Here is a 21,886-nt window from a genome sequence, read left to right on the forward strand (position 1 = left end):
ACAGAGAGAGAAGAAAAATTTTTAACAGCGCAATGAGAAAACAATTGAGCGAGTTATTGAATTCGAAGGACTTCGATGATGGTCAGAAAATTGGGTCGGAGAAGACCTTGAGACGATGGAGATCTGCCTGCAATGGCCGTAGAAGCTTCCATAAGCTCGCTGGTCTCGACGAGCATCTCAAATTACAGGTGAATTATCCCTTTTATTTATTTTTTTTAATTATTAGTTAACTTATGATTCAAGTTAATTTGGGTTAGCTTTATTGATTTATTTAAATTATATAAGTAATTTTTGTATTCACTTATTTAGTTCTTTGCCTAATTGCGTTGGGGTTAATGCCTAATGGGAAACTTTAAAATCAACACTCAAGAATTTAAATGCAGAGTCAAGAGTAAAGGTGAATAGTACTAAATGATTGAATTTACGATACCAAACTAAAGGCTTTCTGTGTGTTATATAGGAACAAGTTAGAGTTTTCTATATATGTTGTTCAAAAGCTGTACTTTCACTTTACTGAAAATCTGAGCCTGCAGTCAAATGAAGATGTGCCATCAAGTGAATGCATTGTGACTGGGGCTGGCACTGAAGCTAGAAGATTTCAAGAACCCATTGATGATGTTGGATCCACAATCGGTGGCCTTGATGTAATGATAATTGATACTGAAACTTTTGTAACCTCACTTAAAATTGAATTTAGGACACCGAACTAAATGCCGTCTGTGTGTTACAGGAACAAGTTAGACTTTCACCTGTCGTTCTGAAAGTGGTACTTCACTGTACAGAAAATCTGAGTCTGCGTTCAAATGAAGATGTGCCATCAAGTGAATACGTTGTGACCGAGGCTGCCACCGAAGCCGGAATACTTCAAGAACCCCCCGTTGATGACGTTGGATCCACCGTCAATGGCCTTGAGGTAATGATAATTTATACTGAAACTTTTATTCCTCATTTCAATTTTCAAATATCAAAATATGCTCTTTTGTTATTTGAAAATCGCTCGAGTATCCAGTTTTCTGTTTGTATTTGGATACATCGAGGTAAGAATATTAAAGTTTTGCATACAATTGGCCTCCAATTTCTGAGTTTAAAATTTGTAACTTAATGAATGACAATACAATTCCATTGATTGAGATGTATAACTGCATTCTTTGTATATTACAGATTTGTGAGCTACTTGGTAAATATAAGAAACGTGCACTTGCTGTGTTTTATCTTGTGTTGGAAGCAGCATCCTTTTTACTGGATATATTTGGGAAAAGTAAGAGGAGGATCCTTCTTGCTGCATTTCTATTGTCAGCATTTGGTTTTGCTATTACTATGAGTACGCATTCTTGGACCGTGAGAAGAAACATAGCTGCAACCAGAATGCATTTACAGAAGCGACTACTTATGTTGTTGGAAATGTCTTTCTCTTTGGTCCAGTTGATTGTTACGCTTATTTATTTTATTCTGGCGGAATTGGGTGTCAAGAACAATTTCAATACATCTGTTTTCCCACTGGTCTTTGCTATAATTGCTGCTGTGTTTACTTTCAAATATGATGGGGAAGTTTCTGAATCGGGCCTCGACAGTGCGCTTGTGGCCCTAGCTGCTGGTAATCAGGTATGATTGTGAGCACAATTGTAATCATCAAGCTGCACTTGGTGAATTCGCATAACTTATCACCTCTATGACTATGAATTCCTACAAATATAGAGAAAACTGCATGAGACTGTATGCTTTTGCAATATTGTGGAAAGAAGGAAATATAAAGATTGTGAGATTGCATTGTGTAAGTCAATATAAAGATTGTGAGGTCTATAAAAGATTGCTTTAATAATTTGTATGCATAATGCTGGGGTGCCTCTGTAGATTTGGAAATCCTCTATGTAATTAACGATTGTTGTGGCAGTATGGCCAAATCAGTACAGATATCAAATCTTTGATAGTTTGCACCTTTTTAGGTTCATATGCCAAATATTACTGGCAATGAGGATCCAGAAGCAAACGGCTGCATGCCTATGCTGGCAGACTTCCGATGATTAATGAAGATGATTCTGAGAAACGAGGTCCATATGCTTGTTCTTCACTCTGCCTTCAGGCTTACTCTTTCTCTCACACTATTTACACAAACTCTCTTTTCAGTACCGAAAGCTTTATATATGTTAATAGATGAGTTTGTGAGTAATGTTTCACTGGTTTATTTTAGAAGTCTCACAATTTGATTTTTGTTTCATGGTTAGGACCTAGAGGAGGCATTTGCCCCCATTTGCTCATTTGATTCAGATTCAAGTTTTGGTCTTAGGTGTTACAATTTCAATTACTTTGTATTCGAGTTGGATAAATACATGTAATTTGGATTATACCTACTCAATATATATGCATTATCTTCTCTGAGTAACTTTTTGTTTATGGAGCTTGTTGAGGGTATTAAATGATGGTGTTAGTATTTTGGTGTCCAAGTCATTTGATGAAATTCATGAAACTTTTATTATGCCAATTAGAATAAATGAAGCTGTTTTGATTGGGTCACAGAAGAAACTTTTGATGTGCCAATTAACTATTGATCGGTATGGTCAATTATCTTGGGTAAAAGGTACACTATATGATATGAATCTTTTTGAAAAGTGATTTTATCATTATCATTGTTATTATTATTATTATTTAACATAAGGATTTTATTATTATTATTAACTTTAAAGCATTAATAGTAGGGTAATAATAGACCCTTAGATTTGTATGTTTTAATCATAATCATCCAACCTCCGGTGACCAAATTCACTGCAAATGTAGCTTTTGTTCCTGCAAATGCAGCTTTTACCAGAAGTTTTGCATTTCGCCTCCAGAAACTAGTTCAAATAATCAATTAACGTCACCATGCAATCAATAGGACATCCCACTAGCTATGTTCATGTGCTAGTAGATGTACATTGGATTATTATTTTCTTGTGGTTGAAGATTCATCTGAACCAAATGGGCCCATGTGTAATAAAAATAAATAAATAAATAACAAAAAAGCAGAAGCACAAACAGAAAATTTAATATTTTTCTGACAAAATACAGAGATAGGTGGGGGCAGTGGAAGACTGACTTTTGATGACTCTTTGTCCGCCATTAGAGAATAACAGCAACCAAATTATGTTTTTCACTTCAATTATTATTAGTATTATTAATAATTAGGACTTCTTTATCAACATAAATCTTTCACCCAAATTCAACAACCAAAGTTGCCGGTGGGTTGTGCTCGGCTAATCAAATGCAAGTATTATATTTAGGGTTTAGTCTTAGATAGAAGTTAAGTACCTGAAATATAATCATAGATAACGCATTGTACACCCACGTTCTCTGCCACTTTCTCATTCACTTTTTAAAAAGTAATCCAATTTGACAATAGAAGTATAGAACTCAAATTTACAAAGAATTATTATTAAATCGATTAGAATAACAACATCAATTTAGATTAGTAAAAAAATGTTATAGAATAAACAACGGTTGTGAAGAATCCAATTTCAAATAAAAGAATTTCACATATTGTATTTTAACTTATCTTTTTTTCCTTTTTTTTTAATAAATTTAAAATAACTCTTTAACCATTTGTCAATTAATTATATAGTTTTAGAAATAATTAAAATTTTTTATTAATAAAAATAATGTTCATCGTTGATTAAATTTAATGGTATATATTTATGACATTATTGATACTGAAAAAAAAAAGTTATAGCATCACAGAGGGACTATAGAATTATCGTTTTCTACTGAAAAAGTTTAGCAACAAAATTAGCAGCCCCCACAATGGAGAGATTTATGTGCTTTACATATTTCTTTAGTTACCAGTTATCAAATTCGTGATTAAGTTATTTTCTTGAAAATTATCTTTCAAAATTATTGTGTTCCACAACATATTTCCCAGATAGACTTATGGAGTAATTTAATTTGAATGCTACAAAAAGATCACAAGCCATATATTTATGTGCAATCAAGATTATCTTATGTGTTATTATGTAAATAATTACTCCTATTGAGAATCTATAAATGGTCCAATTAGTCTTGCATGCACTTAATTTGGAGGGCATTAATATTTTATATGCAATCATAATCCTGATAAACTCACTATGGGTTTAATTGAATAGTGATATGTTAATCCACATCTGGATCAACCGACCCAAATTGATCAAGCAACTCTAGGATTAATATTTGACTCTAGGTTAATGGATCAACTGTGAACCGACATTATCAATCAAGGCACCGACTTCCTACTAGCCCAAACCAATAATGCCACCTATATTCAAATAATAGTAAGTGTCTATTTGATATATTTTATCTAATAGTTATAAATGTTTATTCAATCTCATAATCTCTTTTCAAAATTTTTACTGTTGCTTTTTTTTTTTTGAGTAGAGCTTTTGAAAACTAAATAAGTTATTTTATTTCTACTAGCAAAAACTTAAATTTTAGTCCTTTTGGTGTATAGGTTGAGAAGTTTTCTTAAAATGTTAAAATATCTAAAATATCCTTACTAATTTAATAATCTTATTTGATTCCTTTCATAACATGACGTTAAATAATTTACATATTAATTAATTTTATAATTATTAATAAAAGCTCTCATTGACAATTAAACAACCAATTTTTTATTTTTGTTAAAACCTCCACTTGCAAAAACTCTACTAACAAAAGCTCTACTTAAAAAAATTTTGTATGAAAAGTTATACCAAACGAAGCCTTAAACTCCGTTTAAGGTGCATAGCCAAATCCACAATGACAACTCAATACATACTGGCATTAAGATATAGTTATGTGAGATAATTGGTTGTTTATGGAGTAATCACAATTATTTGTCAGATGATATCAAAAAATTTAGCAGACTCATTTAGTAACTAAAGGCCTTGTAAGGGTTGGGACTTCCAGCACCATCTTAGTTATCACCAGTGATCAAGTCTAACCCAATACTTAAAACATTAAGATCTTAGATTCAATGAGTAGAAGACATGCATTATAATTTTTCAAGATACATTCTATGGTACATGTGGTTCATATGAAATGAAAAATAGTTAATTTATAAAATATATTATCATCAGAAGATTTATTTTCTTATTAAATTAATCACATAGATTCATTTGATTTTGAAAATGGTTACATGGATACTTAAAAGAAAAATGGTTACATACTTAACAAAGACATTAGACACCATTCAATGAACCAGAAGGTATTCTATGGGAAAACAGATACGCAAGGAACATCTTACACGTTAACCCAAATGATTGGCCTACTGCAGCTCAACTAATGGAGCATCCATTTGTAAAGAGGCCACTGCAAACTTCTAGGTAACTTCCTTCTCCTCATTATAACATCATACAGTCTTGAAAGCTTCTGATCATCCTTTTGGGTTTATTTATATCCTAGAGGTAGTCTAGCAGCGTCGCCAAATTAAACAATTAACTGCAACCTGTAGTTCTAGGTTTGATTTCTTGTTTGGATTTAATATCATGGACATACTGAAAAGAATTGTTAAATACATTTATAAAATATCCATTTGGGTTTGCAACTTCACTGTAAAGCTTATGGGGAGAGGAGCAAGATTCTGATGCATCCAGTGGCTGCCTTGGCGATCGCAATTCACAATATGAAGGGAATATGTAGTGAATTGAATGCTTTATAGTTCACTAGCAAGATGCTTAAGAACCAATTTCAACAGCCTTGATAATTCAATGATTAACAACAATTATAAATGAGATTTAACAAAGATCAAGACACAAGACTAATCCAGCAACAAGAAGCAATCACACAATCAAAACAAAGACAGATTTACGTGGTTCAATTGTGCAAGAGAGCACAATCTACATCCACGGGAGAAGTCACCAGAATGAGATTTATTGATGATTCCTGTGAATGTTACAGAGCTACAAAAAAGTTGATTAAAAAGAACAAGATGACAATTTCTCTCTCTTATAACTCTCTCTAGAATGCTCTTCGATTGATTATGAAGCTGCTCTGTTGATCAGCTTATATATTAGCTTGTATGAAACCCAGACTGCACAGATTGATGCCACCTGGATAACAGCTTCTTAACTAACTTGATTCCATCCTCACGTGCTTGCTCACACGCTTCACTTAAACCACAGCCAAAACGCCTGTCTCTTGCCGATTTGATCTTCAGTAAGTCACATGTTTAGCTCGTGGAAGTCTGGGCTTATTAGCATGCTGAAACGCTGCCGTTTAGCTAACCCAGGTTTTGAATTCATCATTTTAGTCCACAGAATAAACAAGTGCCTCTAGATGTTTTAAAGCAACTCCTTGCTGTTGATAACTGGACAAACCTTGAGAGATTCGCATTAGATCTGGCCACTTTGCTTTTTATACTGGTTTGCTTTGAGGTTAACCTACATGTTTACATGGTTGCTCTGTCGTTTGGTTCTATATCCATTAGGAATAATTCTTTTAGAGCTTGTGTTATCTGTTCTTTATTTTGTATGTGTCGTTTGTTTGCAGCTGTTGGTACAACGCTAAGCATCTTTTTGCTGTTGAATCTACCTGCAAGGCAATTCTTGGCACTGAAAACAGAGATGGAGGGTTCTTGGTGAGTATGCACTGGACACAACTGCTTATGGTGCAAAATCTGAGAAGCTGAGATGGTGCACACATTCTATCATTGCTTATGGACCCCCTGCAGACAGATCGGTGGCATTTAAATTGCTAGGTTTCCTTCCCTTCATGTGGGCTAGGTTTTTTCTGTTACGATTTTCCTTTCTGGGCAGAGTGCTTGGCATCAATTTAGTGTAAAGAACTCTTTTTCAGAAGTAAAAAAAAGCAGTATTTGTAAAATTTAAATGTTGCATTTTATGGCTCAAAGGTAAATTCTGTCAGCATATGTTTTATGCATACGCTGAGAATCTGTTCATATGACGAAGCAAATGAAATGTCAGCATCTTTGGCTTTTGTGAAAATGAAAATTGAGTAATAAAAAATGGTGCTTTTTTGAAAATAATAATTAAGAATGAAAATAGTGTTTTTAAAACAGTAATTTTAAAAATGGAAAGGAAAATGCGTTGGTAGCATTTTTTAAAATAAATTTTCTAAAACAGAAAAATGGAAAATGTAGAAATAGTAGTGAATTTCTACTATTTGGGATTGGTAGATGAAGAAAGGTGGAGAGATTTGGCCGCAACTGGGAACAAAAGATTGTTTTGTAAAATGCATCGTAAAATTAAATAAATTTAAATTTTTATAATATTTTTTATAACATGATAAATTAAGTGGATTATTAATAATTTTCTTAAAAATGAAATAGAAACCAAAAGGAATTTAAATTACATGATAAAAGGCTATTTTATAAGGGAAAGGTAAAGGGAATTTATTAAAATGTAGTTTCTCTAAACAACTCCTTGTTAGTCGCTAATAAGTTAATATTATTTTAATTAAATAAATATTTTTTTTTTAAAAAAATAAGTGATAATTAAAATGTTTCTCTTTCTTTTTTTAAATATAAAATATAAATTAAAAGGGAAGAAAATAACTCTATAAAATTAGAAAGAGAGAATCATTTCTTATTTAAATAATTTTAATTAAAATAATTTTTAAAAAAATTTAAATATTAATATAATTTATTAAATAAATAATAAAATTTTATTTAAAAAGCGAGTAACGACACATGGCAACATATACAATTTTCTACATGAGTGAGTGGGTCGCCCAAACGGCCACCAGGATAAGGAGAGTGATGTCCTCTTCAGTGTGTACGGACGCTTACTTGTCTTGGCTGGCCAGAAGGATAAATCAGTTTTTTAGGGAGAAAGGTCAAAAAATCCATACAGCTGAATGGGGGTAAAAATGGAGGAGTTATTGAATTTGAAAGCCTCGAGAAAATGGAGATCTGCCGGCAATGCAATTCGCTTCCTCACGAAACGCCGTAGAAGCTTCCGTAGGACCGCGGACCTCGACGCTGAGGCTAACAATCCCAAATTACCGGTCCATGTTCCCTTTTTGTTAGTTACTCATGATTCAAGTTAATTTAGGTTAGCTTGTTCATGTTATTTTCTCTAATTACTAATTAGTAGCAATCTAGTATTACTTATTTAGTTCTTTGCCCTAATAAGAACCATTCATATGAAGAAGCAAATGAAATATCAGCATCTTTTGCGTTTGAGAAAACGAAAATGGAGTGATAAAAAAATATTTTTTTTAAATAATAATTGAGAATGAATATAATGTTTTCAAAATCAGTAATTTTAAAAATGGAAAATGCGTTGGTGGCATTTTTAAATTAAAATGGAAAATGGAGAAATTGTAGTAAAATTTCTTACTACTATTTGGGATTGGTAGATGAAGAAAAGTGGAGAGATTTGGCCGCAATTGAAGTGTACAGATCCACTTGATTTGTGCGGGAATTTTTATAGGTGAAAAATTTCACTGTTGAGATAGATGCAGAGAATCTCTATTATTGAGATTGTGAGAAAATTTAGTATTGGTTTCTTTTTAAAGAATCTCCCGTGAAGGATCTTGTTGAGTTATGATAGAAAAGGTAAAAGAGGATTAGTGAATAAAAATTTAAAAAAAATGATTGAAAAAGAAGAAGGAATTTGCAGTCAATAAAACAAAAGAAAAAAGAATTTTTTTTTGTTATTTTTATTTTAGCGGTTTATGTCGGGTGTTTTATAAAATAGAAGAAAACAATAAATTAGTGTTCTCTGATTTTATCTGATAAGTGTTGGAAAACCTGATTTTTTTATTTTAAAAATTTCTTTTAAAAACTGGTGCACCAAACACGTTTTTTAGCCTTTTTTTGTGTTTTTGAAAGCAGAAAATTGTTTTGTAAAATACATCCAAATGCACCCTTAATTGTTATTATATTATCTGAATATTTTCCGTACACTTCCACCTCTGCCAGTTACAAACATATAGCGTATTCATGTTATTTTCCCTAATTACTAATTAGTAGCAATTTAGTATTACTTATTTAGTTCTTTGCCTAATTTCATTGAGGCTAATGGGGATCTTTAAAATCAACACTCAAGAATTTTAAATGCAGTGTGGACAGTAAAGATTAATAGTACAAACTGATTAAGAAATTGAATTTTCGGTACCGGACTAAAGGCTGTCTGTGTGTTACAGGAACAAGGTAGAGCTTCATCTGTTGTTGTGGAAGCCGTACTTCACTTTACTGAAAGTCTGGGTGAAGATGTGCCATCAAGTGAGTACATTGGGCCTGAGGCTGGCATCGAAGCTAGAAGATTTCACGAACCCGTTGATGATGTTGAATCCACCGTCAATGGCCATGATGTAAATTTAACTGTTCCTGCTTCTTTGATATTAGAAAATTGCTCATGTATCAAGGTAAGAAGTTTCTAAGTTTTGCATACAATTGGCCTCCAATTTCTAAGCTTAATATTTTTCACTTAATGAATGCCAATACAATTTCATTGATGGGAATGTATAATTGCATTCTTTGTATATTACAGATTTGTGAGTTACTTGGTAGATATGAGAAACGTGCACTTGCGATGTTTTATCTTGTGTTGGAAGCAGCATCATTTTTACTGGATATATTTGGGAAAAGTAAGAGGAGCATCCTTCTCGCTGCATTTCTATTGTCAGCATTTGGTTTCGCTATTACTATGAGTATGCCTACTTGTATCATGAGAAGAATCAGAGCTGCTGCAGCCAGAATGCATATTCAGAAGCTGCTACGTGTGGTGTTGGAAATTTCTTTCTCTGTGGTCCAGTTGATTGTTACGCTCATTTATTTTATTCTGGCGGAATTAGGTGTCAAGAACAGTTTTAATGCATCTGTTTTCCCACTAGTCTTTGCTATAGTTGCTGCTGTGTTTACTTTCAAATATGATGGGGAAGTTACTGATTTGCCAGGCCTCGACAATCCAGCTGCTGATAATCAGGTATGATTGTGGACATAATTGTAATCATCAAGCTGCACTTGGTGAATTCGCATAACTTATTACCTCTATGACTATGAATTCCTACAAATATAAAGAAACTACATTAGACGGTAAGCTTTTGCAATATTGTGGAAAGAAGGAAATACAAAGATTGTGAGATTGCATTGTGTCAGTCAATCATTTAGTCATATGAGGTCTCTAAAGGATTGCTCTAATAATTTGAATGTATAATGCTCGGGTGCCTCTGTAGATTTAGAAATCCTTTATGTATGGCCAAATGAGTACAGATATCAAATCTTTGTTAGTTTGCATCTTTTTAGGTGCCAAATACCAATCGCAATGAGGATCCGGAAGCAAACGGCAGCATGCCTATGTTGGCGGTAGTGACCAATGATGATTCTAAGAGACAAGGTCCATATGCTCGTAGGACTGATGGTCCATATGCTCGTAGGAGTCTGACAATTTGATTATTGTTTCATGGTTAGAGCCTAGAGGAGGCATTTGCTCCCATTTGTGCATTTGATTCAGATTCGAGTTGACTATAATTATAGATATCAATTTTGACCATAAAAGCACATTAATTGGGTCCATGTTTTAGCCATAGCTGTTACAATTAATTTCAATTACTTTGTAGTCCAGTTGGATAAATATCCGTAATTTGGATTATAACTAAATACATATGTATTATTTAGCTGAATAGCTTTTTATTTATAGAACTCGTTGAGGGGGTTAAACGATGGAGTTAAGTTATCTGAGATTCTTGAAATTCATGAAACTTGTATTATGCCAATTAGAAACTTTTAATGTGCTAATTAATTATTGATCGGCATGGTTAATCGTCTTGGGTAAATGTACACTACGTGAATCTTTTTTAAAAAGTGAGTTTATTATTATCATTATCATTATTATTATTATTATTATTTAACCTAATTGCAATAAATTTTCCTAGTATTTTATGTGCGGGTTTCAACTACAGAACCATCGCTTTCTACTTACAAATTTTACCAACAAAATTAGCGGCCCCCAGCCCCCCACAATGGAGAGATTTATATGTACCTCACATATTTCTCTAGTTATTAGTTATCAATTTCATGATTGTGTTATTTTCTTGAAAATTATCCTCAAAATAATTGTGTTCCACAGCATATCTCCTAAAGAAAAATAAGGGCGTCTTCTATTTTACCCATAATATACGGGAGATGTCGACGTAGTTTTATAGACTCATTTGATCTGAATAGTACATAAAGATCATAAGCCAGATATTTATATGTTATCAAGATAATATTAATGGCATGTATACATTCCGGATTGGGGAATCAAAATCATTGACAGCGCGTACATTGCAAAACAGAGGCGGGAATCGGAATCGTGGGATTCACCCAATTTGAGAATGAGGAATGAAAGATTGATTCTCGGGGGTTGAGAATCAATCTCTCATTTCCTAGTCAATCTCCCATTCCTAAACTATCCATTTTACCCCAATGAATTTTCATAATTCCCAAAATGCCCTTAATCAAGTTTTGTCATTTTTTCATTTCAGTCCCTATAAAATTATGAAATTACCCAAAACTTTTGTATTATTTGTAAATAAGTCCTCTAATAATAATAGTAGTAGTAGTAATAATATTATTATTAATTTTAATTTTAAATATTATTATTTATTATTATTACTATCATTAATGTCATTATTATTATTATTGACTTTATTATTTTAATTATTATTATTTTTATTAAAATCATCATTATTAAAATCTATTAATAATAGTAATATTATCATAAATAAGAAATTTATTATTATTGTTATTATTAATGATAAAAGTATTATAATCAATTCTTAACGTTAATAATAATTATGACAAAAGTTAATTAAGGACTTTTTAGTAATTTGTAATAATCTAATTCATTCCGATTATGATTTCAGGACATAGTAAACATTTTAATGGTAATAAAGTTTGTTTCGATTTTGATTCCTACAACTCAAGTAAATAACTAATTATAATTCCAATTCCTCATTCTGATTCCAGCGCATTTCGATTCCAACCCATTCCAATTCTCGTGTAGTAAATGCATCATAAGGGTGATTATGTATATAATTACTCATATTGAGAATCCATAAATGGTCTTGCATGCACTTAATTTCAAGGGCATTAATATTTTATATGTTATCATAATTAGGGGTGAGTAAGCCCAATCCAAACTAATGGACCCGATCTAGCCCAATCTAATTTTCTTAATTTTAATATAATTAGTTTTTTATCTTTCTTTATCAAACACTAGCCAATGAATGAAATTTTCATGTTATAATATATTTATATTTAATTTTAATAAGTTTTATATCTTTTTTATTTAATTTTTAATTTTAATTTAACATTCAAACTAACCTGATGATTTAAGGGTTAGATTGAACATGCTTATTTAATTGGGATAGATTGATTTTATCTCAATCTATTGAATAATGAGTTAGATTGAATATTCACAAATCTTATTCACCGTAACCCATGCCCATCCCTAATAATACTCCTAATAAGCACCCTATGGGTTTTCATTGAATAATGATCTATTAATCCACATCTACTTTGTGACTGGATTAGCGAGCCAAGCGATCTAGCCACTCCAGGACCAATACTTGACTCTAGGTTAATGGATCAACAATGGACTGAAAGAGTGAGACTATTGGCACCCCTCTAAATATCTCTCAACACCTCTTTTCTTTATTAACCCCATTAAAATATTTAACAATATTATAAAATTCTTTTAACACCCTTTTAATGACAAAAATACCCTTAGTTTAAATTTATTAATATAAACCCCGTTTTAATTTTTGACTGCTGATTGTGATTTTTTTTTTGAAAGCACCTTATTATGAATTTTGAAACAATTAATCATCTATTGAAAAAGAAAGAAAGAAAAGGAAAAAAAAAAGGAAAAGGGATCTTGCTCCAGAAACTTCTACTTTAATGTGGCAAATCATTGAAACACCACATGGCCAAAACTTTACTCTAATGCATGACAACTCATTGTAATTGATAATGACACCTCGCAAACACTTGGCTACCATGCGTGTAATTCTAAGGCCAAGTGCTAATTTGGTTTACTGATGAAGATGATGAGCACAAGCTTCTGAAAATGCAGAATCACGGATTCTTCGAAAGACTGCGAGCCTTTGTGGAGAAAGACAACTGGGGCACTGGAAAACATGTCGGTGGGAAAATAATTCTGATGTTCGTTCAGCTCGTCCTTTGCTTCATAATTACTTTCTTCTTTCTTAATTTCCCTCATGGGCCTCAGTTTCTTCCTGAAGCTTGTTGATGATGAGTTGCATATGCCGATAATTCCTCACCAGAAAATAAGATTAAAAAGTAACTTTCTTAATTTTTAAAATGCTGAATTTCAATTTCAGGTACTATTCATTTTATCTCTTAATCAAGTTATTTTTCATTTTTCTGCTGATATTTTAATATTTACAGTCAATTGTAGCATTACTTAAATCTATAGTATGTAGATCATAATTCATAAATTAGTTTGTAGTTGGAGTAAACTCGGAAATGTTAAAAAAATAATAATAAAAACAAAAAGAGTACAGACAAGTTGTCATCTTGAGTAACAATAAAATAAAAAATTCCAGCTTATACAAAGTCTTTCTTTAAAAATATGAAACGAATAAAATGACTATTAAAATGGTTCAAAATTTTCTAATACTGTCATTGACTAGCTAGATCAATTGTTTCTTGTGTGGTAACTTCAAACACCAAATCCTTAAAAGCAATTATATTAGTTTTGTATGGTGTTGCCCAGCCTTCTGCACATGGTTCATGATATTTGATCCAACTATTCGCAATAGGAGGAATAGGTGAAGCTGGAAGCATGAACACGTGGAAAAAAAAAAGCCATAAAAAAATTAGTCCAATAATTAAGATATTGCAGCATAATTTGAATTTCTAAACTTTTACATACCTCTATGAAATGATTTCTATTAACAAATCCAATAGCAATGATTTTACGCGAGGAGCGTGATAATGGAATAGATCTAAGTGGAAGGAATGTTAGATTCAGCACATCTGATATATGTAGTAATACCACATTATATTTAGAAGCAATAATATGACCAATTTCAGGCATGGTCATCCAATACTCTCTCCCTGGGTTATTCTCAAAGTATAAAAGTGAATGAAGTACCTCCTCTGCTCTACCAGCATATTCAAAGACTCTTTTATAATCATTAAAGTGACTTTGCAACTCAAAAACTAAGTCTTTCCTGACTTGTGCCCAGCTATCTTCACCAATACCTATTAGGTCAGCCACTGCCCGAAAACCACAATTACCATCTGCAACAACATCTCTAACACCACAAATATAAGGCCTCAAACCAAATGGAAATGAATCAATATAAGAAGCATGCTTTGGTGCTTTTGTTTGAGAAACACTCATTTTTCGTTGCCCTTTTGGTTTTTTTGTAGTTGTACTTGAAGACATAATGTTTGGAGAATGATTATCCTGTGCGGATACTACATACTCAAATCTTGATGGATCTCGGCGGGTAGATTTATCAAGCTTTTGGGAGGGTCGTCCTCGAGTCTTATCTTTAATAGTTGGCTCAATTAAAAAAGTTGAGGATGGATCAGTTAACTCTTTCAGTTTTCTTTTTATTTGCATTTTTCCGAAACCATCTGAATCTTCAAAACGCTTGATAATCATTTCCATTTTAGGGGTACAACTCAACTCTGCTGATTTTTCATAGCTGGTGCAGACAAGGTCTAATTTCCTTCAATGCGAATGTACAGAATCTAAAGGTATTGGTCGACCTTCACGCTTATACTCTCCAATTTCATGTGCACACGGTAGCCCATGAGTGTGTCGAACTACACAACCACATGCTGAAATATCTATACCAATTAAATCAGCTCTTTTTGACTCACTTAGTATCATATCTAATGCATTTCTAGCAACTAATCCCCTTAATTCTTTAAAAACTGAAGGTGTGAAACTATGTTGCACAGTAGTCAAACTCTTCTCAAATGATGCCTTAATTTCTGTATGTTGCAACTCTACCAAAGAATAAAGTTTTGTCCATAACGTTACAAAGTTTCCTTGGGATGAACATAGTTGCCTTTTTAATTTTGAATGTGCAGTCTCAGCCCTGAAAATAAACCAACAAAAATTAAAAAAATAAAAAGATATATAAAAAAATGGTGTTGAGTTTAGTTATAAAATCATTGAAAACTAAATATTGTTTACCTGTTGGTTGTCATATTTCCGAAATGCATAATAAAGTCTGTCCATGCTGCAATAAATTTTTCTTTATACTTATCAAGCCATGTTTGCTTTACATAGACAAGTGCTTTTGGATATCTAGCATAATCACTCTAAAACATACTCAAGTGTTGTATGTACTCTTGCTCAGTGGCTGAGAACACCAGTACATTCCAGCTGCTGTTGAAGGCTTCCCATCTTTCATTAGTCTCAAATAGCTTCTTACAATTAGCTAACACATTTCTTGAAATATGCCATCTACAAAGTAAATTAGTTGCACTTGGAAATATCTTTTCAATGGCATTCATCAGAGCTAATTCTCTGTCTGTCACAATCATAGTTGGTAATATATCATCTTGCATAATGGTTTTCAATCTTTCTAATGCCCAAATATAGTTATCTTCTCGCTCGGACTCAAGATATGCAAAACCAACATTAAATGTCATTGCAGTCGATGTGACACCAACTATTTCCAACAACGAAAACTTATACTTATTGACTTTATAAGTGCAGTCCATTATCAGAACACTTGGAAAAGCTTTTAACAAATCAAAAGTAAGAGGATGTGCCCAAAATATGTCTTTCACACAATTTGTATCATCATCACTCCGATGCCACTCAATGTAATTATGATCATGCAATTTACTCATAAGCTGTTGCATTTGTGACCGTCCGCCCAATTCGCGAACCTTATATTTATACCGAGCATTATAAATTGTCTTCATTGTTGTAACATTAAATGTATCCCTAGTCTTTAAAGTATGTAATATCTCTTTTGGCCGAACATTATTTTTAGACAAATCAACCAATATACTAACCTCTTCATTAGTAAGTCTACCTGCAAATGAGTGGCCCTCAAGATATTGTGCAGAATGATGGTTATGCAATCCACAGATTACTTTTAACATCCAATCTTGATTATTCGCCAACATTTGACCCTTTAATAAAAATGGACAGCCACACTTTTTTGTTCCAATTGCATTCGGTCTTTTCTTCTTTTCCAAGTCGTTGTTCTGCTTACACATGCTGGTACTTCTTTTCGGATATGCACCACTTCTTTCACAAGCAAAAATTATCCTTGGTCTCCTTCCAATCACATTCACGTCAGATCTTTTAATAACAATCACAAGTCCATTTTTTTTCCCAACATCATGCGTCCATCGAATCAACTCTTCTCTACTGGTGAAAACCTATGAATAAGACAATAATATATTAGTTAATGATACAAAGAAAAGAGAATATATGTATGAAAATTTATTTAGTGTTTTACCTCTTCAGTAGTGAATGCAGCAGTGTAATCCATAACATCTACTTTATTATCAAGAATGGCAACTATGGTAGAACTTTCCTCCTTCACAATCATTGTAAGATATTACATAAGTTAATACAAGACACAAAACTCGAATAATAGCAATTTATTCAGCAATAATCAACCAAACAATTAACATTTGTTAAGGGGATATTTGTTGAACATTGTTCAACGCTCTCCTTGTCATTATAATTCTAAAACAATAAATTAATAGCAAACTTACTTTTTTATTATCATCCTCATCTGTTTGCATGAATACTTTGCCCTAAATTTGAAACTCTTAGATTAGGGTTTAAGAAAGAAAAGAGAGTTTATACCGTATGCCGTATAAAGAATTTAAAACTCTTAAACAAAAATATGCCGTATAAGAAATTTTTAAGGGAAAAAATTATTTGATTTTGAGTAGGGGTTTAATTAGAAATTGTCTTATTATGTAATTTTAATAAAGGTTGTAATTGTAAAATAACTAAAGGGGTGTTAAGAGGTATTTAGGGGGGTGCCAATAATCCCACTCGGACTGAAATTATCAATCAATCGGACTGAAATTATCAATCAAGACACAGAACTTCCATCTAGCCCAAACCAATACTTATGTGAAACAATTGGTCATTGATGGAGTAATCGACTTTGTGACATCATGCCAAAAAGAAAAATTAGTTGACCCTTTTACTGTGTAAGGGATGCGACCTCTAGCATCATCTTTTCACCAGTGACCGAGAATCAACACAATGAACATCAAGGTCTTGGATTCAGTGAGTAGAAGGCAAACATTATAATTAATTATTTTAGATATGTTCTATGGTATGTATGTGCTTCACAAAAAAAAAAAAAATAGTTAAGTTATGAAATATATTCTCACTTAAAGATATGTGACAAATTTCTTAAAAATTCATAGGAGTTTAGATCATAAGAAGATTTTATTTTCTAAATTCATTTGATTTTTGAAACGGTTACATGGATAATTAAAAAAAAGTGTCACATTTAAATGGACACCATTTAATGAACTAAAAGAGTTTGTATGACAAAATAGGTAAGTAAGGAACATCTTATACTGTGGAACCAAATTTTAATTATATAGGATTGATATACATAGAAAAATTCGTTTCACAACTTTAATTGCCTTAAACTGGGTCCATACATTTATCTAATTTCAGCTTTCACATTATAATTAAAGCTAAATAAATTTTTCTAACGTGTAGGATATTAACAAAGTGAAGACTTAAAGAAAGCCTCAACATTGACACTTACACTTCTTATGATTGGTATGATCCATGTCGTCCTAAAACAGAATCATGGAGGACAGAAGGAGGAGGAAATATTGATTACTGCTTATGGGACGGCGTTCAACGTAATGAGAACACTGGTCATGTCATCAAGCTTGACCGTTCAAATAGCTGCCTCCAAGGTTCTATCAACTCTAGCAGCGGTCTTTTTGACCTTGTAATTCTTGAGTGGCTTTATCTTTCTTTTAATAATTAACTTCAATTCTTCTAAATTAATCCTACAAAAAATCATCAACCTATCGAGCTTATCATATCTAGACCTCTTTGATTCTTCATTTTCTGGTCAAATAACGTCAAAAATATTAAAGCTCTCATATTAAAGCTCTCGCCAATTTGTTGTCCCTTGAATTATAAGGAAATTTATATCTTGCACTCTCGAGAAGCCATGTATGGAAATCTATTTGAGAATTGTTAACCATCCTAAAAGAACTTGATCTTAGTGCTGTGAATGTGACAATTGATTCTTCAATACTCATAACTTGGCAAATCTATCTTATTTGACATTTTTATCTCTTTCAAACTGCATGCCAGTTGCAGATCATCAATTGAAGGTGTGGCCAAGCCAGTTACTAGTATTCTTAACAAGAGCTTCGAGATAAGGCACATGTGGTGTTGTTAGTACAGAGCCAAGGCATCTCCTTGTCGTCGAATCTACCATGCAACGAGGCAATTCTTTCATCGAAAACAGTGTTGATTCCTAGCTTCTAGGTGAATATTTACTATGCACTACTGCTCGTGGTACAAAATCTAAGAAATTTAGATGGTGCACATATTCTTTCGTCACTTATCGAACCCCTGCAAACAGATTATTGACATTTAAATTGTTGGGTTTCCTTGCCATCTTGTGGGGTAAGTTTTTTCAGTTAAAATTTAATTTCCATTTTTTTCTTTTCTTGAGCAAAGTGGTTGGCGTTAAAAATTTTTTTTTTTTCCTTGAAAAGTATAAATCGATCCGTAGTTGTGAAGTTTAAGTGTTTATGAGAATTTGTTCATATGAAGCAAATAAAGTATAAATTTGTCATTAAATGCTAATGCTTTGCGGTCTTGACATTCTTAAACAGCTTTGGCTTTTGGTAAACTTAAAAATGAGCCAAAAAAAGTTCATTATATTAATTAGGTCACTCCATAATGCCGTAATTAAAATTACGGTAAATATATTCAATGTTAAACATAAATAATGTAATTTAAACGTAAGATATATAAATTTAACATAAAATTTATAAATCAACATTAAGTGTAAAACAAAACATTACCTATATAAATAGAATATAAGACTTATAAATAAAATGTAAAATAAGTAAATTAACAAGTAAACTTCTAATTTAATTTAATTCTAAAAATTAATTCATTTCAATCCGACTTTTTTAAAATAGCCCTCATTCTTTTAATTTAAATTAGGACACTCTTTTAGACTTTTGAGGACAATTTTAAAAAAAGAAAAACTACTATGATGGAACATGTGTCCTAAATCAATTGGCCAACACCATCACATTAGCATATGATATGGATGTGTTGGCATCTGGAGGAGTATATTTTATGAAAATTCGTGTGGGACAGAAGATGAAGAAAACTAATAATCCTCTCTCATTCATTCTTAACAGCTGAATAAAAAAACACATTGAAATATTTTTCAACTCGGAAGGATTTCAATGTGGTGCATCCATGGAGATCTGTGCAATCATCGGAGGAAGCCTGAAATGATGGAGATCTGACTATGCTATCGTAGAAGGTTCCGTATGGTCGCCAATCTCGCGAACCATGCCCAGCCCAGTGATAACAAGTTCAAAATTACAAGTCCTATTTTACTCGCTACTTTCATGTCTTTGTTATTTTTTCTTTGTTGAAATAGTTTTTGTTTTGAATAGAGTGTTAGTTCTACTCTCATATTTTCGTGGACTATAAAATGGTAGGCTTGCAAAATTTAGATAAAATGTTCTCATCCAGATGGTGTGACTTATACGGTCATGTGATGATTAGCTATTAAGCCTTGTCAATTCTCATATGAATGATGATTTTATATTGTTTGTGTAATAGTATCACTATCCTTTTGTTAAATTGTTGTAATGGAGAGAGTTTCAGTACCTTAAGAATTTAAATGTAGTGTGAACTGGATCTGGATTTATAAATGGTACGTTTTGACATTGAATTTATTATTCTCAACTCAAGGTTGTCCATTGTGTTATAGGAAAAAAGTAAGATTGCACTTTTTGTTTTTCCCAACTCAAGGCACTTAAAGAAATGAAGATAAAGCTGTTTTGTTTGCAGAAAATATTAGAGAATATTCCAGATCTTTTTTTTTAATTGCTTAACAACAATTTTACAATTAAATTAAATTCATGTATGATGCTTAAGCATCATTATTATAACTAATTCATAACTAACTAAAATGATTAATGCATGCTAAACTTCATCATATGTACGTAACAAATTGTAACAGACTTTAACAACTTATGTTGAGCTAGCAGCTGAGCTGTCACTTTGATTTCAACCATTTGATGTCATTGTTAGCCTATATGGCTATAAATATTGATTTTGATGATAACAAACCACATGTGTTAGTTAAACAAAGATTTATGAATTATGTTTTTATAATAAAAAAAATGATTTTATGGAATTAAAGTTGTGGACTAAAATGAAAGAATTTTATAATCCTTGATTTTAATAAATGTTGTTTTCAATTTCGGATTTGGACCTATTTAAAATTATTTAAATATTTTGGGTCATTCTATAATTTTAAAAATTTTTGAGATTGACAAAATATTATTTAGAAATTCTGAAATTGGACTTATTTGAAAATTTTCATAACATTTTAGGCCATAATATAATTTTATAAAGTTTTGAGGCTAAACTGTAATTTTAGAAAATATTTCACTGTAGTAGTTGCTGTCGCAAGCGGTTAACCGGATATGATAAGCAGCTATCCGAATTCTGGGTGATAAGCTTCTGGAGTATAAATGACTATCCGGATTTCGTAAGCGGCATACCGGATGTTTTGAAATTCAAATTTTTACTGTAATGGTAACAAAAAGCGACTAACCAGATTCTGAAATCAGCAAGCTGGTTATCATCAGAAAATACATAACGGCTAGTTTTTGGGCTCAAACTATATAAACTCAAATTCAATTCATTTTCAAGCACTCTAGCAAGAAAAAATAAAAAGCACACGAGATATCTTAAGCTCTCAATTCGTAAATCATAAAACATTGAATCATCTCTTGTTTTTCATTTTGAATATCTACTCTTTGAGAGAATTTTGTTGTAATTTTTATTTCCTCATAAATTTGTGAGTGTGTGAGACACTTGAGTGAAGAGATTAGGAGATAATCTCTTTGTTGTAAAGGTTCATTGACACCTTGAAGTCAATTGTAAACATTTGAAGCCTTGGAAGGCTTGGATAGTGAAATCCTCAAGCTTGGATTGCTTGGAGGCGTGGACGTAGGCGGGGATTGTCGAACCACGTAAAAATTCGTGTGTTTGTTTCTCTTCTCTCTTACTCATTTGTTATTGTGCTTTTATTGAATTTATTACTTTCAAATTTATTAAGGCGTTAGATTGGATTGTTGTGTGGTTTTGTTAGGATAATTTTTAAAATACCAATTCACCCACCCCCCCTCTTGGATTGCACACTTGTATTTCAAACATCAGCTCCTCCTCCTCCTCCTCCTCCTTCTTCTCTATACAGCGAGCTTACTTATAGTCCTCCTCAAACTCAAGGGACAGGGATGAACATTAAGTTTGGCTCTTAAGTAGTTAACTATATGAATGAAAGAGAATATTCCAAATCTTTTTTTTATTGCTTAACAACAAATATCTGCAACTTGTTATGCACTTGGTACATAATGAATGCTAAGCTCTCCTACAAGAACTTTATTGCGGATAAAATGGATATCAATTTCAATATGCTTTATCCTTGAATGATAAACATGGTTCCTAGCTAGCTTAGTTGTACTAATATTGTCACACCAAATTGTAGGTCTTTCTATGCAACACATTCCAATCTCAGTGAATAAGAACAGTAGCTAAATCAATTCTGCACTAGATGATGCCAAGGCTCTATATTCACTTTTTGTACTTGATCGATCTATGACAGACTGCTTCTTAGAAGACCATGATATCATATTGTTGCCTAGATAGATGCAATATGCACTCTTTGATTTCTTGTCATCCAAATCACA

General features: G+C 32.2%; 4 protein-coding genes across 4 annotated transcripts; 2 read left to right on the top strand and 2 right to left on the bottom strand.

Annotated features, from left to right (window-relative positions):
• The first annotated feature begins 20 nt into the window (after nucleotides 1-20).
• On the top strand, nucleotides 21-2,309 carry LOC112098404. The gene is made up of 5 exons (XM_024184665.1): nucleotides 21-188; nucleotides 534-644; nucleotides 731-913; nucleotides 1,162-1,602; nucleotides 1,944-2,309. Exons 1-5 carry the CDS (start codon nucleotides 33-35, stop codon nucleotides 2,019-2,021), a joined length of 969 nt encoding a protein of 322 aa, XP_024040433.1. The 5' UTR covers nucleotides 21-32; the 3' UTR covers nucleotides 2,022-2,309.
• Nucleotides 2,310-7,675: 5,366 nt separating this feature from the next.
• LOC18040265 lies at nucleotides 7,676-10,584 on the top strand. Its single transcript, XM_006431396.2, has 4 exons — nucleotides 7,676-7,944; nucleotides 9,088-9,309; nucleotides 9,435-9,869; nucleotides 10,190-10,584. The coding sequence occupies exons 1-4, from the start codon at nucleotides 7,795-7,797 to the stop codon at nucleotides 10,334-10,336; spliced, it is 954 nt and encodes a 317-aa protein (XP_006431459.2). The 5' UTR covers nucleotides 7,676-7,794; the 3' UTR covers nucleotides 10,337-10,584.
• Nucleotides 10,585-13,635: 3,051 nt separating this feature from the next.
• Nucleotides 13,636-14,570, bottom strand: LOC112098567. The gene is made up of 2 exons (XM_024185187.1): nucleotides 13,824-14,570; nucleotides 13,636-13,725 (listed from the first exon to the last, which is right to left on the bottom strand). Exons 1-2 carry the CDS (start codon nucleotides 14,568-14,570, stop codon nucleotides 13,636-13,638), a joined length of 837 nt encoding a protein of 278 aa, XP_024040955.1.
• A 662-nt stretch (nucleotides 14,571-15,232) lies between these two features.
• LOC112098569 (protein FAR-RED ELONGATED HYPOCOTYL 3-like) lies at nucleotides 15,233-16,144 on the bottom strand. The gene has a single exon (XM_024185192.1). It carries the CDS (start codon nucleotides 16,142-16,144, stop codon nucleotides 15,233-15,235), a length of 912 nt encoding a protein of 303 aa, XP_024040960.1.
• Between the last annotated feature and the right edge of the window lie 5,742 nt (nucleotides 16,145-21,886).

Source organism: Citrus clementina, unplaced genomic scaffold (genome assembly GCF_000493195.1).
Source record: "Citrus clementina cultivar Clemenules unplaced genomic scaffold, Citrus_clementina_v1.0 scaffold_5, whole genome shotgun sequence".
In the NCBI taxonomy this organism is placed as follows: domain Eukaryota; kingdom Viridiplantae; phylum Streptophyta; class Magnoliopsida; order Sapindales; family Rutaceae; genus Citrus; species Citrus x clementina.

Bases quoted from the DNA above. Each gene is read 5' to 3' on its own strand.
- LOC112098567 (XM_024185187.1), bottom strand. From the start codon at position 14,570: ATGGAAATGATTATCAAGCGTTTTGAAGATTCAGATGGTTTCGGAAAA. The intron at 13,726-13,823 runs GTATGTAAAAGT...TCATGCTTCCAG, and splicing joins ATAGAAATCATTTCATAGAG to CTTCACCTATTCCTCCTATT.
- LOC112098569 (XM_024185192.1), bottom strand. From the start codon at position 16,144: ATGTGTAAGCAGAACAACGACTTGGAAAAGAAGAAAAGACCGAATGCA.
- LOC112098404 (XM_024184665.1), top strand. From the start codon at position 33: ATGAGAAAACAATTGAGCGAGTTATTGAATTCGAAGGACTTCGATGAT. The intron at 645-730 runs GTAATGATAATT...TGTGTGTTACAG, and splicing joins CCACAATCGGTGGCCTTGAT to GAACAAGTTAGACTTTCACC. The intron at 914-1,161 runs GTAATGATAATT...TGTATATTACAG, and splicing joins CCACCGTCAATGGCCTTGAG to ATTTGTGAGCTACTTGGTAA.
- LOC18040265 (XM_006431396.2), top strand. From the start codon at position 7,795: ATGGGGGTAAAAATGGAGGAGTTATTGAATTTGAAAGCCTCGAGAAAA. The intron at 7,945-9,087 runs GTCCATGTTCCC...TGTGTGTTACAG, and splicing joins CTAACAATCCCAAATTACCG to GAACAAGGTAGAGCTTCATC. The intron at 9,870-10,189 runs GTATGATTGTGG...GCATCTTTTTAG, and splicing joins ATCCAGCTGCTGATAATCAG to GTGCCAAATACCAATCGCAA.